The sequence below is a fragment of the Girardinichthys multiradiatus genome, chromosome 11, assembly GCF_021462225.1.
Source record: "Girardinichthys multiradiatus isolate DD_20200921_A chromosome 11, DD_fGirMul_XY1, whole genome shotgun sequence".
Lineage (NCBI taxonomy): Eukaryota > Metazoa > Chordata > Actinopteri > Cyprinodontiformes > Goodeidae > Girardinichthys > Girardinichthys multiradiatus.
Window position 1 is genome coordinate 979,358 of NC_061804.1, and position 12,769 is coordinate 992,126.

The window sequence follows — 12,769 nt, forward strand, 5'->3', positions numbered from 1 at the left end:
AGCATATATATAGTAAAGAGAATTGGCCCAAGTACTAAACCCTGTGGTACTCCACAATTAACCCTGGAGTTTAAAGATGATTTATCATTTAAATGAACAAACTGGAATCTGTCAGACAGATAAGATTTAAACCAGCCTAGCGCTGTTCCCCTGATCCCTACAGCATATTCCAGCCTTTCTAAGAGAATATTATGGTCGACTGGATCAAATGCAGCACTGAGATCTAACAGAACCAGAACAGACACAAGTCCATTATCTGAGGCCATAAGAATATCATTAGTGACTTTCAGCAGAGCTGTTTCAGTGCTATGATGAGCTCTGAAACCTGACTGAAACTCTTCAAACAGGTCATTGCTGTATAAATGTTCACACATTTGATTAGCAACTATTTTCTCAAGAATTTTAGATAAGAATGGAAGATTGGATATAGGTCTGTAATTTATTAAATCATGTCGATCAAGCGAAGGTTTCTTAAGTAAAGGTTTAATTACAGCTAAAAATAAGCACCATATGCAGTATTTTCAGTTAAGGTTTAAATAAGGCTATGGGCTACGTTGAGCTCCAATGATCATTTTCCTCTTTGGCACATAATAATGGTTTCCTGGGGGAAGCAGTTGGTGTCAATGGACGGTGGGCAGGCTCTTGAGGTATAACAATAGTTAACTCTTGCATAGGCTCGATTCCCATTATGAAAAATAATCTACAGAAAAGGCTTAAAAAAGGCAAAGGACCACAAAGGAACTCCTTCTGAAGCTACAGGTCATTCTTGGTGAGCCTTGCAGCGGCCAAGTAGAGAAGGAAGTGAACAGATGATCAAATGAGTGTTCCAATTATTACATGACCATGGTCATAACATCAACATAATGGAAAGAGAGTAGCAAGCATGAGTACTGACATTTACTCTGATGAAAGTACCAAAAGTAAAGCAATAAAAAGAAGAAAGAAATGACACTAACTTAGGGTGCATTAAGCATTCTTTCTCCCTTAATACTATAGGCCGTCGATTAAGTTTAGAACATTAAACATTATTAATCTGTCACATATCAACCTAAGATAAAAAGATTTACACTCTTAGGTCATGATTATTGTCAGAAATTGACAATAATCAATCTGCTTCATAGTTAGTAAAACATGAAAATTTACCCTGTGAGTTACCTACATAAATGTTGCAATATTAAAATTAACCTTCTAATCTTTTTGTACTGCAGCTAGCCTCTGATATGTGTGGCGGGCGGTTTCACCACGTTTGTGTGGGATGTCTCAACATAGCGGAGACATTTGTTCGCACAGCTTGCTAAAGAACAAAGACATGTTATACAAGTCGTGCATTTTTTAATTACTTCATTTACAGTTGTTTTTTAATTGTTAGTGTTAAATATTTATGTTTTATTGGAAAAATGATTGTTCTATTTAAGTTTACAAAGTTTCCTTAAAGAAGCACCTCTGTTTGTTTGTTCTTCAATGTTGAATGGTAAATGTTAGGCTATTAAGTCATATTTTGATGTTTTTGAAAGAAGTACAATACTGTTTACATTTTTTAGAATTTAGTATATGTCTTTTTTCACATTTTTATAGTTGTACAGCCAGTAAGTTGGAGTAAAAGGTAAACACATTAACATATCTTAACCAGTTTAATATAGGGGGAACTGCAGGGTGTGGAGACTGATCAGATGCTGAAAGTGACAGGAAATACATGACTATGCATTGACAAGTTGAACAGTATAGAAATCTGTAGGCTATCTCTCTCTCTCTATGTATATATATAAATATGTATATATCAGTCAGTCAGTCATTTTCTACCGCTTCTTCCATAGTGGGTCGCGGGGGAGCTGGTTCCTATCTCCAGCAGTCTATGGGCGAGAGGCGGGGTTCACCCTGGACAGGTCGCCAGTCCATCACAGGGCAACACACAAACAACTATGCACACACTCATTCATACACCTAAGGGCAATTTAGAGAGACCAATTAACCTAACAGGCATGTCTTTGGACTGTGGGAGGAAGCCAGAGTACCTGGAGAGAACCCACGCATGCACAGGGAGAACATGCAAACTCCATGAAGACTGGATGCGGCTGGGAATCGAACCCAGGACCTTCTTGCTGCAAGGCAACACTGCTACCAACTGTTCCACCGTGCAGCCCATATATATATGTGTGTGTAAATATGTATATGTTTTGTTATGTTTACATCTATCTATCCATCTATGGGTGTTTATCCATAAAATTATGGTATATCAGTTTATCTAATGAGAGCACACTAGCTGAAAAAAGCGGGTCAGCTTTGCTAAAATACAAAGTTTGAGCTTTCACGGTGGCCGTAGTTTCATTGTGGTGTGAGCACAGCGCGCCAGTTACGAGCTAGAAATAAGCACATGCTTTTCTTGCCACCTACTCGGTGCAGAGATGCAGGGGGAACAGTATCTCATTGGGAAATGCGAATCGATGTAACACCAGAGGTGGACCTTAGCAGGTGTGCTGCAGCAGTTTGAGTTTCCTGGATCTCAAGCTTCAACGCCCGTAACTAAAGGCAAACCTCTGATCTACATTTCATGACTGGCAGTCCAAGGCTCCTCATTACTCATTACCCAAACTCCTCAGTGAAACCTGTTTAGAAATGTGAAAACTTTTTCACTGGTCTTCTGAGACCATTGGTGCACATGGGTCAGGATTTTAAACAAAACCATGACACAGTTACTAGGAAAATATTAACTACAGATGTACAGTTACTCTTATTTTCATATTATAATCAGCTGAACAACTGAACAGATGACCATTAGTGCCTATGAAGGTTTGTGTTGTCTCTGCTCTGAAATACATTTTCATTGTACAAATTATGCATTCAGCTTTGAAGTCTCCAATATTGTTATAAAACAGCCAAGTGAAATGCTGCTTCTTTTTAGTTTTGGCTAATTTCTTCAGTTTTTCCCTACATGATGTCAGTTAAATCTGAGCCTCCTCTATTTCTCTGTGTAAGTGAAATTTACCACTACACTCGGCATCTTGGGAGCAGCCCTTCCTTCTTTCATGTTTAATGTTATTGTCCATATCGTCTTTTCATGTGATTGGCGGTACGGTGAACCCATCCAAAAAAGTTCAACCTCTCCCTGCAAGGATCTGAGTAGAGGCAGAAAATTTTACTTTGAAGGAGTCGGCTCTTCTCGTTTGGTACAACATCATCACAACAAATGTAGGCAATAAATATGAAAGTTTATCCAAAAAAAAAGTATGTGGAGACTAGTGCAGTAAGTGTTAAAACACAGATGAGGCCCACAATCATCAAGGTAACTTAGATGGAGACTGACACTCCAGCCTGGTGAGAGCAGTTCATTTTTATGATCCTCATATTTAGAAGACCTGACTCCTCTCTGACATCTTCACAAAATCTTTTGCACACTGAAACACCTGGCTTGAAGATGGTGTAAGGGCTACATAATAAGCAAAGAGCATAAATGAGACCCTAAGGTACCCAAACCAGGGGGCATTTTGTCTATAATTTCACCTGAAGACCCTGCACATCAACAACCCAAGCAGGACAGCTGACATGAGGCAGCCCTGGCAGAGTCCAACCCAGAAAGACAAAGTGAGAAAGAACATCAGCTGAATCTCAGTCTGATGGGAATCGCTAGTCTAAAGCTGCACGTCCATGTTTTAGTCAAGTTTATGGATGCTCTTAGTTATTAAAAACACAGCAGAACATTAAAAACGATTTTATTATTTCAATCTGAGTTTCAGGTTTAAATACATGGAGATTTATCATGTACTTTGTAATTTGTTGATGGTGGGTTATACTGGTTTGCTGGAGATATTCAGATGTTAAGAGTGCACAGTTACAAGACGAATGTTATTAGTATTAAGAGCATCCTTTACTCTGAGGTGTGCTCTGTGATGTTTCAGTGATAAAAGGGTTGAGATTCACCAAGCACAGGTAGGGATTCAAGCAAGATATATGGAGCTGTCTGTGGGAAGTGAGTATGGAGACCTGGGCACACACATTAACACACACACCACAAAGAGACAGTGGCCACTTTGGTTTTGGTGTAACAGCAGTGGATTCAGCTACACAGTTCTGAACTAGCCTCATCTCAGTTTCTGTGGATTCTAGAGGTCACAGATACCTACTGAACCCTGTCCTGTTGAAACGTGATCTATAAAAACTTTACAGAATATACAAGCAGCATAAGTTCCAACACAGAAGTTAGACTAACTAAGAACACCAGCTACAGTGTGAGAAGGTTAAGTTTTCTTTCTCACTCGGGTAGAGAAATGTTTGATGAAGCTGCGCCTCAGGTCTTTACTGACCAGTCCATAGATGATGGGGTTAATAATAGGAGGAATGATAAAGATAAGGATGCTGAAGAATTTTGTTATATTTCGCGAAAGAGACGGGAACCTGTAACTCACAATCACAATCAATGAAGCGATTTGAAAAATAACATACACAGCAATGTGTGGTGCACAGGTCTGAACAGCCTTGCTACGGAGGGTGCTGTCCGTTCTTCCTTGTTTTAAAGACGCACTCAAAATTCTGATGTAGGAAAAAGCAATGAGGATGAAGGTCGCTGTACTTAAAGTCCAGGTCATTGCTAGACCTGAAAGACAGAAAAAGACAATAAATGTTTGCACAGTATATAATATGTATTGAATATGGTGTCTCTTTCCTTTTGTAAAAATGGCATCCACTGACCATAGATGTTGCTGACAGGAGTGGAAATGCAGGCAAGGTTTAGGATGCCCCGGTTGCTGCAATATACTTGTTGGATCGTGTGACTACACAATGGGACATTCATGTGGAAGGAGAAGAGCACAGCGATAAGCAGCAGGGCAACAATCCAGGCCAGAGCGCAGCAGCTGTGCAGCCGAGCTGAGGTCATAATGGAGTGATACCTGAGAGGTTCACACACTGCGATGTACCTGCAGAGACAGAACACTGTCAGGGAACAAAACTCCTTAAAGCTACATTTAAAGACATACTCTCTTTAAAACTGCCACGCTTCCCTGATAAGCTATCAGCTCATTTTGTACAAATTATTTCCTAATGTGTATTATTCTCTCATATGGGAGGACTAAAAGCTTAGGTTAGTATCTTGTAAACTCTGGAGTAGATTCTCTGCTTTACGTTCAGTCTCAGGTAGAAAAAATAATGCAATTAATGCTGAATTCTCTTCAACTCTGTCACAATCTAAAAACACATCCTAAATACACTGGATAGATAGAGTAATTCAACTGTTTCCAAATGTTACCATAGTAACACATATTTAGACATTGCTTTAATGTAGACATTTAGTCTGACTGTAAGAATTAAATGCCTAGGCCATCACTGATAGGTCAACCTTTATGTTATTTTCAAAGAGTTAATTGTCAACATTTTAGAACAAAATATAAAAAAATCAAGAATCCACACTGAAAACCTGAAGGCAACACCTGAAACTAAAACGATGGCTTCATAAACTGTTTTACCCTTACAGAATTCATTACCTGTCATAAGCCATTACACTTAAAATTGTCAGCATTGCTGCACCATATGTGTGAGCACAGAAGGCTTGAGCGATGGCTGGGATGTATGCAATCTTCTTAAGCCCCATCAACAAATCCATCATGAGACGAGGAAGCACCATTGTGGCCCCGAGCAGATCGCAAACCACCAGGTGACAGATCATTACAAACATGGGTCTGTACAGGTTCTTGTCTATCATAATAACACAGATCACCACACCATTCCCCAGTAACACCACTATGTAGGCGAGCAAAGCCAGCAGAAACATGAAAGGTCTGTTGCCTGGTTGTACATCAAAGCCCTCGAGTTCAAAAACAATCGGCTGTTTGAGAGCAGTCACCATGGTTTGGTTCTCCATCCAAAGCAGTACAGCGCTGTAAATAAGTAGAGCAGACAAACCTTCAGATGTTAGAGGTGCTGAAAAAGTTAGGTTATTTGCTAACATCTTAAAGTGAAATTCTGCAAAAGATTATTTAAGACAAACATCTAATGACTCCTTTTACATAAAACAGATCACAATGCATTACTTCCAGTCATACCACACACTTAAATGGAGACATCAAAAATATAATATTTTTTCCAGAGCATCACCAGCAGAGATTGTTTTATAATATCTAATAATCACAACACTATATGCATTGGGGACAGCATGAAGTCAGTTTCCACACTGACGAGAGCACTGGCATTGCTCTGAGTTGTTGCACTTTGCACTTTCCCTTTAAAGGATTTCTATTTGTCTTTAACACCTTCCCTCAGAGGTACCATGAAAACAACAACACCTAAAGTACCTTTCAGTGGAATCGGATTTACGGTTTGTAGAGGAGGATGCAAATGTAAAGGTGTAACCTGAAGACTCCTTTTCAGCTAGAGAACAGCAGCTTTTATCAGTTGTTCGGATCATCAGTTTTTCCACTTTCTTTTGTTTATCAGAGACTTATTTCCTTATATTAATTTGCTTTTGACAAAAAAAGTTTTTGGCCATGCCAAAACTCACTTTTTGGCTCCAACCCCTGTATTGGAAGCGTCGACCTCCAGCACAAACTGGGACATAAGATCTGGATGAACCAGAATGGGGGTTGAGGAAAATCTCTCTTTGACGGTGTGGATTGCTCTTTCAGGGTTCGGGGTCCAATGAAAGGGTATTTTGGTGGATGTGAGTGCCGTTAAAGGTGAGGCCAGGAGACTGACGTTTCGGAAGAACCGTCTGTAAAAGTTGGCGAACTCCAGGAACCTTTAAAGTTCCTTCCTTGAGTTGGGTGTAGGCCACTCCGCCACGGCCTGGATTTTGCTGGGGTCAAATTTCACCTGTTTACCCTCTAAGATGAATCCTAGAAAGGTTATAGTGGGTACATGAAACTCGCACTTTTTGGCCTTCACGAAAAGGCGATTCTCTAGTAATCTCTGAAGGACTTTTCTGAGATGTGTATTATGTGACTCCAGGTCTTTAGAGAAAAAGAGAATATCATCCAGGTAGACGAACACAAAGACATTGATAAAATCTTTGAGGACAACATTTACTAGGGCTTGAAACACTGCAGGCGTATTGAGAGAACCCTCTGGAAGTATACTGCAGTCTGGCTGGTCGGATTGTTCTTTCATATTGTGTTTTGAACCAGGACACTCTAGAGAAGCACACCAGAGAGACAGGAAAGGTTTAAACAAGTTTATTGAAATAGTGTTTCTGGGCAGTGTCAGGATTCCTGTCTCTCTGGTGTGCTTCTCTAGATTCTTGCAAGCTGATCCTGTAGATCCAGAGTGGTCCTGGAACTGAGGAAAACTCATTGAAATAGGCTAAACCACAGCAGGTTTTCCAGGAAGCGGGTTAGCTGACAGTCAACAGGGTAAGAGCCAGAACCACAAAGGATTTATCCAGAGCAGGGTTTTGCTGACAGCAACTTTCAAGGAGGAACAGAGCTGGGGTTAGCAGGTTAGCACAAAGACAAACACAGAGCAGGGTTTGTTGGCCTGATTCCCATGCTTGATTTAGCTCTACGATAGCCATGATGAACCCATTCTTTGGTAGTTGAACTTGCTCGGAGCTTAGCGAGTTACTTTCTGTTTTAGTTAGTGGGGCTCAGAGCCGTGAGAAGCATCCATGGATCAGGAATTGCCATCCCCGTTGCTATTCTTGTGTATGGGTGCCTTAAGACGAGAGTCTATTTTTGCCGGACAGTCGTGTTCAGTTCAGTTTTCGAAGCAGGTAGAGTAATTGTCCTTATGTTTATTTGCTACTGCAGAGACAAAGACAGCTCTAAAAATGCACTCCAAAATAGTCATTCAATATTTAAGTTATGCTTTCAGCTGAATATATGTTGTGAATGTAAGTGCGATGTGATATAGCTGTTCATTTGACCATTTCTGGCTTTTTGTCATGCGGACGTTCATTGCACTTAATTGATAGTTAATGTGTGATGCTCGACTCCCAGCTGGAAGTCTTTCTGCATGGAGTTTGCATGTTCTCCCCGTGCATGCGTGGGTTCTCACCGGGTACTCCAGGTTCCTCCTACAGTACCAAGACATGCCTGTTAGGCTAATTGGTTTTTCTAAATTGCCCTTAGGTGTGTGAATGAGTGTGTGCATGGTTGTTTGTTTGTTGCCCTGCGATGGCCTGGCAACCTGTTCAGGGTGTACCCCGCCTCCTGCCCATAGACTGCTGGAGATAGGCACCAGCTTCCCCGCGCCCCACTATGGAAGAAGTGGTATAGAAAATGACTGACTGACTGTTTTTCTGTTCCAGCTAATCACACAGTATATGTGTGTATTTATGACACTGGTACAAATGACTCTGGACCACGGCTACACAACTTTAAATGATGCATATCATACTGTCACCAGCACTGCTTTAGGGCTTTCTGACCACTCTCTGGTCCACCTTATCCACCTGAGGTGGTGACATCATACATCACTTTCTGTGAAGACATGTATGCGCAGACCAAGACCTTCTGCACATACAATAACCATAGACCTTGGTTCACTTCTCATCTAAAGCAGCTGCGCAGGGATAAGGAAGAGGCTCACAGCAGTGGGACTGGGCCCTGTATAAGCAGGCCAGGAACAAACAGACCAAGGAGATCAAAGCTCGCATGGAGATGCTTCTGCTGTTTGGAGTGGTTTGAAAAAGCTGACTGCCTACAGGAGACCTTCTCCCAACCCTGAGTAGAATCTTTGCCTGGCTAGAGTGAAGCAGCAGTTCACACGTCAATGCAACTCCTCCACACTCCATTCAGACACAAATTCTGGGCATACAACAACCACCCCCCTATCTTCAGACCCCCTGTCAGCACTAAGGATCTCAGAGGAAGACCTAAATAGGCACTTTCAGTGCTTGAAAACAAAGAACACATCAGGACCTGATAATTTCTCCCCATCATGCCTGAAAGCCTGCGCAAAGTACTAGCCTCCATCTTTACTGAGATCTTCAACAAGTCACTGGAGCTGTGTGAGGTTTCCTCCTGCTTCAAACGCCATCATCCCAGTACCAATGAAACCCATCATCACAGGATTAAATGACTACAGGCCTGTCGCCCTGACGTCTGTGGTCATGAAATCCTTTGAGCGACTGGTGTTGAAGCACCTGAAGGACATCACAGGCCCCCCACTGGTCCCCCTGCCGTTTGCCTACTGGGCAAACAGGTCAGCAGATGATGCTGTCAACTTGGGACAACACTTCATCCTGCAACACCACGATCACCCAGGAATGAACACCAGGGTCCTGTTTGTGAACTTAAGCTAGGCCTTCAACACCATCAACCCAGACATCCTCCGCCAGAAGCTCATCCAGCTCAAAGTACCAGCCTCCACCTTCCAATGGATCACCAGCTACCTGAAGGACCGGCAGCAGCAGGTGAAGCTGGGGAGCATCTTCTCCCGCACAAGAACCATCAGCACCCACACAAATGACTGCACCTCAGCGGTGCAGTCATTTGCTCCTCAAGCTCCTGAAGTTTGCACCACTGTTATTGGACTGATCCAGGACAGTGATGAGTCTGCATACAGATAGGAGTTGGATCCGCTGGTACACTGGTGTGGCCAGAACCACCGGGATTTTAACACACTCAAGACCACCACCCCCACATACCCCTCTCACCATCTTCAACAACACTGTGTCTGCTGTGGACCACTTCTGGTTCCTAGGACCCAACCTTTCTCTGGACCTGAGATGGTCCTCACACATAGACAATGTTCAGAAGAAGAAAAGTCCAGCTAACATCTCTGCAGACCCCACACATCCTGCACACAAACTGGTTAGGCTTTTACCTTCAGGTGGCGCTACAGAGCACTGTTCACTAAAACCAGCCGCCACAGAGACAGTTTCTTCCTCCAGGCTGTTTCTCTGATGAACTCTCGACAGTCAGAGCTCCAGAACAACACCAGGCATACCTGGACTTATCCCACGTTATATTCAGTTGGAAAGTCAATTCTGTATATATGTACATTTAAAAAGATATTATTTTGTGTACCGGAGTCAAATTTCTTTTTTGTCAGTACAAACTTAGCAATAAAGCTGATTCTGAACTTGCAAAAGGAAAATCTCTATAAAAGAAACAGTTTAAACAATCAATTTGTGTTAGAATTCAAAACTGTCCTTTGCTGAGGAGAAAATTTAATAATCAAAACCTTGTTGCAATGTAGAGAGAGAACATCTAAAACTGGTGGGGCAAATGTCAATTGCTTCAGACCTTTGTTCCAACCCGTCCATAGTTTATTCCTGTTAAGAGACTCAGCCTAACCCATATTCCCATGATTCAATGTTGCCATGTGAATCATGGCCACATTGTCCTTGCTAGTGGGACTTAATCATATAAGAAAGTGACAACAATAAATGGAAGAACTCAGTTTGTTAAAAAATGAGGACAACACAAAAGCTATAACAAAAAGAAGAGAGGAGGGTGTACTTTATTCACCTTAGTTTTAGACTGCGTTTTTTAATCTGCAGGTATTTTATGATCTGTAACATATTTATGTTTTACAAAGATGAACTCCTATCTTTTTACAGCAGTTTGCTTGAATAGTTTATTCAGACATGTAGTCTGATTCTGTGTCTACTATACAGGAGTGTTTAATCTTCTTATCTTCTACAGAGCTGTCCTGCTTTGGATGGAGAACCTAACGATGGGCATTCCTCTCAAACAGCCGATTGTGTTTGAACTAGTGGGTTTTGATTTTCCACCAGAACATGGCCCTTTCTTGTTCTTCTTGGCCCTGTTTGCCTACACAGTGATGTTACTGGGGAACGGTGTGGTGATCTGTGTTATTATGATGGACAGGAGCCTGCACAGACCCATGTTTGTAATGATTTGTCACCTGGTGGTCTGTGATCTGCTGGGGGCCACAGCAGTGGTTCCTCGCCTCATGATGCACTTTCTGATGGGGCAGCAGAAGATCTCCTACTTCCCAGCTATTGCTCAGGCCTTCAGTGTGCACACATATGGTGTTGCAATGCAAACTATTCTGGGAGTGATGGCCTATGACAGGTGATAAAATGCATCAGCTTATAAAAAGAATAACAATAAGATTATTAGCTGTGGTGCTGCCACTGCTCTTGGTTTTGTATTGTTTGAAATTTGCGCTATTGGTACCGTTGGTGGATTCATGCATTTAGTTAAATGACTGTTCTCTATGTTAAATTATTTTTCACCTCAGTCAACTGTGACATTTTCTTTTTATGTTTGTTTTAACAGAAAAATATTCCACATTTAAATGTCAAAATATACAAATGTTAGATAAATAAAAAAACTCAGACTATTGATCTCACAATGGAGAAATTATCCTCTGCATTTAACCCATCCCTTAGTGGGCAGTGGGCTGCCATTGTGCAGCACCCAGGGAGCATTCAGGGGTTAAGGTCTTGCTCAACCAGAGTGGCAGGCTGTGGGATTCAAGCCAGGGTACTTGTGGCCTCTTTGGGACACAAATGCCCTGCTCACTAGCCACTAGGCCACCACTCTGCCCACTATATGTGAGAAGTTGTTAAATATAACTATAACACCTTATTGGATTTGTGTGAAGACAGATCAGAATACATCATTAGAATTTGCTGAGAACCATTTCTCTGACAGTACAGTCTCTCTGCAGGTACATCGCAGTGTGTGAACCTCTCAGGTATCAAGCCATCATGACTTCAGCTCGGCTGCACAGCTGCTGCGCTCTGGCCTGGATTGTTGCCCTGCTGCTTATCGCTGTGCTCTTCTCCTTCCACATGAACGTCCCATTGTGTGGCAGAATCATCCAACATGTCTACTGCAGCAACAGGAGCATCCTAAACCTGGCCTGCATTCCTACCCACATAAACGACATCTACGGTCTGTGCATTTAATAAGAATGTAGCTCTATGTTTTATTTGAATCTGTTTCTTTAATGCATCATATTTAAGTTATCTTGCTTGTGTTTTGCAGGTCTGTCCATGACCTGGTCTGTGAGTACCGGGGTGTTTGTCATCATTGCTTTTTCCTACATCAGAATCTTGAGTGCTTCTTTTAAACAACGCAGAACCGACAGCAATGCTCATAAGAAGGCCCTTCAAACATGTGCCCCCCATCTTGTTGTGTATGTGTTCTATCAAATAGCTTCAAATATCGTCATTGTGAGTCTAAGGTTTCCCTCTGTCCCCCAAAACATAAGGAAGTTCTTTAGCATCTTGTTCATCGTATTTCCACCAGCTCTCAACCCCTTCATCTACGGACTAGTGAGTAAAGACTTGCGAGCCAGCATCATGAAGCTTTTTTCCATACAGGTCATGCGAGTTGGTCATAAACAGTGACTAAGTCACACACAAATGTCTCCCAACACAAATAATACAGTAAACAAACCCTGCAGAACCTGTTGGATGCTGTTTGTTCCTGGGAAGCTCTTCATTTTCCCTGTTGGATCACGGTTAGGAACTCTTTCTAGAGTGAAGACCTTAAGAATATTTAAAATCAGTACCTCTTTACCTGAGAGCTATCAATTAAGAAGCAATATCTGTTCTGAAAACAATATGGCAATAAATCTGTTTAATGAAACATTAGACAAACCAAGCAATCATATTCTGTACCCCTGCATTAGGGTTAGTGTGAGAGGTGCTCAGTTCACTATGCAGCCATGTCATATCTACGCAATTTCTGTTGCTTTGAACCCAACTTTTCAGGTCCGGAATGATGTCATAATCTGTCTCAGTGGAAGTTTCAGATCTGCATTAGCAGTCAATCATTAAAAGGCTTTTTTCCATTTTGTACTCATAGTCTACTGTAGGAAAATGTGGTTTTATGACTCCAATAAATACTATAATATTAACAAG

General features: G+C 41.7%; 2 protein-coding genes across 2 annotated transcripts; one reads left to right on the top strand and one right to left on the bottom strand.

The window, feature by feature from the left end:
- Positions 1-3,810: 3,810 nt before the first annotated feature.
- On the bottom strand, positions 3,811-6,088 carry LOC124876960 (olfactory receptor 2K2-like). Its single transcript, XM_047380030.1, has 3 exons — positions 5,475-6,088; positions 4,684-4,910; positions 3,811-4,588 (listed from the first exon to the last, which is right to left on the bottom strand). Exons 1-3 carry the CDS (start codon positions 5,936-5,938, stop codon positions 4,233-4,235), a joined length of 1,047 nt encoding a protein of 348 aa, XP_047235986.1. The 5' UTR covers positions 5,939-6,088; the 3' UTR covers positions 3,811-4,232.
- Positions 6,089-10,581: 4,493 nt separating this feature from the next.
- LOC124876961 (olfactory receptor 13-like) lies at positions 10,582-12,726 on the top strand. The gene is made up of 3 exons (XM_047380031.1): positions 10,582-10,967; positions 11,569-11,795; positions 11,889-12,726. Exons 1-3 carry the CDS (start codon positions 10,591-10,593, stop codon positions 12,251-12,253), a joined length of 969 nt encoding a protein of 322 aa, XP_047235987.1. The 5' UTR covers positions 10,582-10,590; the 3' UTR covers positions 12,254-12,726.
- Positions 12,727-12,769: the final 43 nt, after the last annotated feature.

Coding starts and splice junctions, on each gene's coding strand:
- LOC124876961 (XM_047380031.1), top strand. CDS start 10,591: ATGGAGAACCTAACGATGGGCATTCCTCTCAAACAGCCGATTGTGTTT. Junction 10,968..11,568: donor GGAGTGATGGCCTATGACAG/GTGATAAAATGC, acceptor GTCTCTCTGCAG/GTACATCGCAGTGTGTGAAC. Junction 11,796..11,888: donor CCACATAAACGACATCTACG/GTCTGTGCATTT, acceptor TGTGTTTTGCAG/GTCTGTCCATGACCTGGTCT.
- LOC124876960 (XM_047380030.1), bottom strand. CDS start 5,938: ATGTTAGCAAATAACCTAACTTTTTCAGCACCTCTAACATCTGAAGGT. Junction 4,911..5,474: donor AGTGTAATGGCTTATGACAG/GTAATGAATTCT, acceptor CTGTCTCTGCAG/GTACATCGCAGTGTGTGAAC. Junction 4,589..4,683: donor TCCTGTCAGCAACATCTATG/GTCAGTGGATGC, acceptor TCTGTCTTTCAG/GTCTAGCAATGACCTGGACT.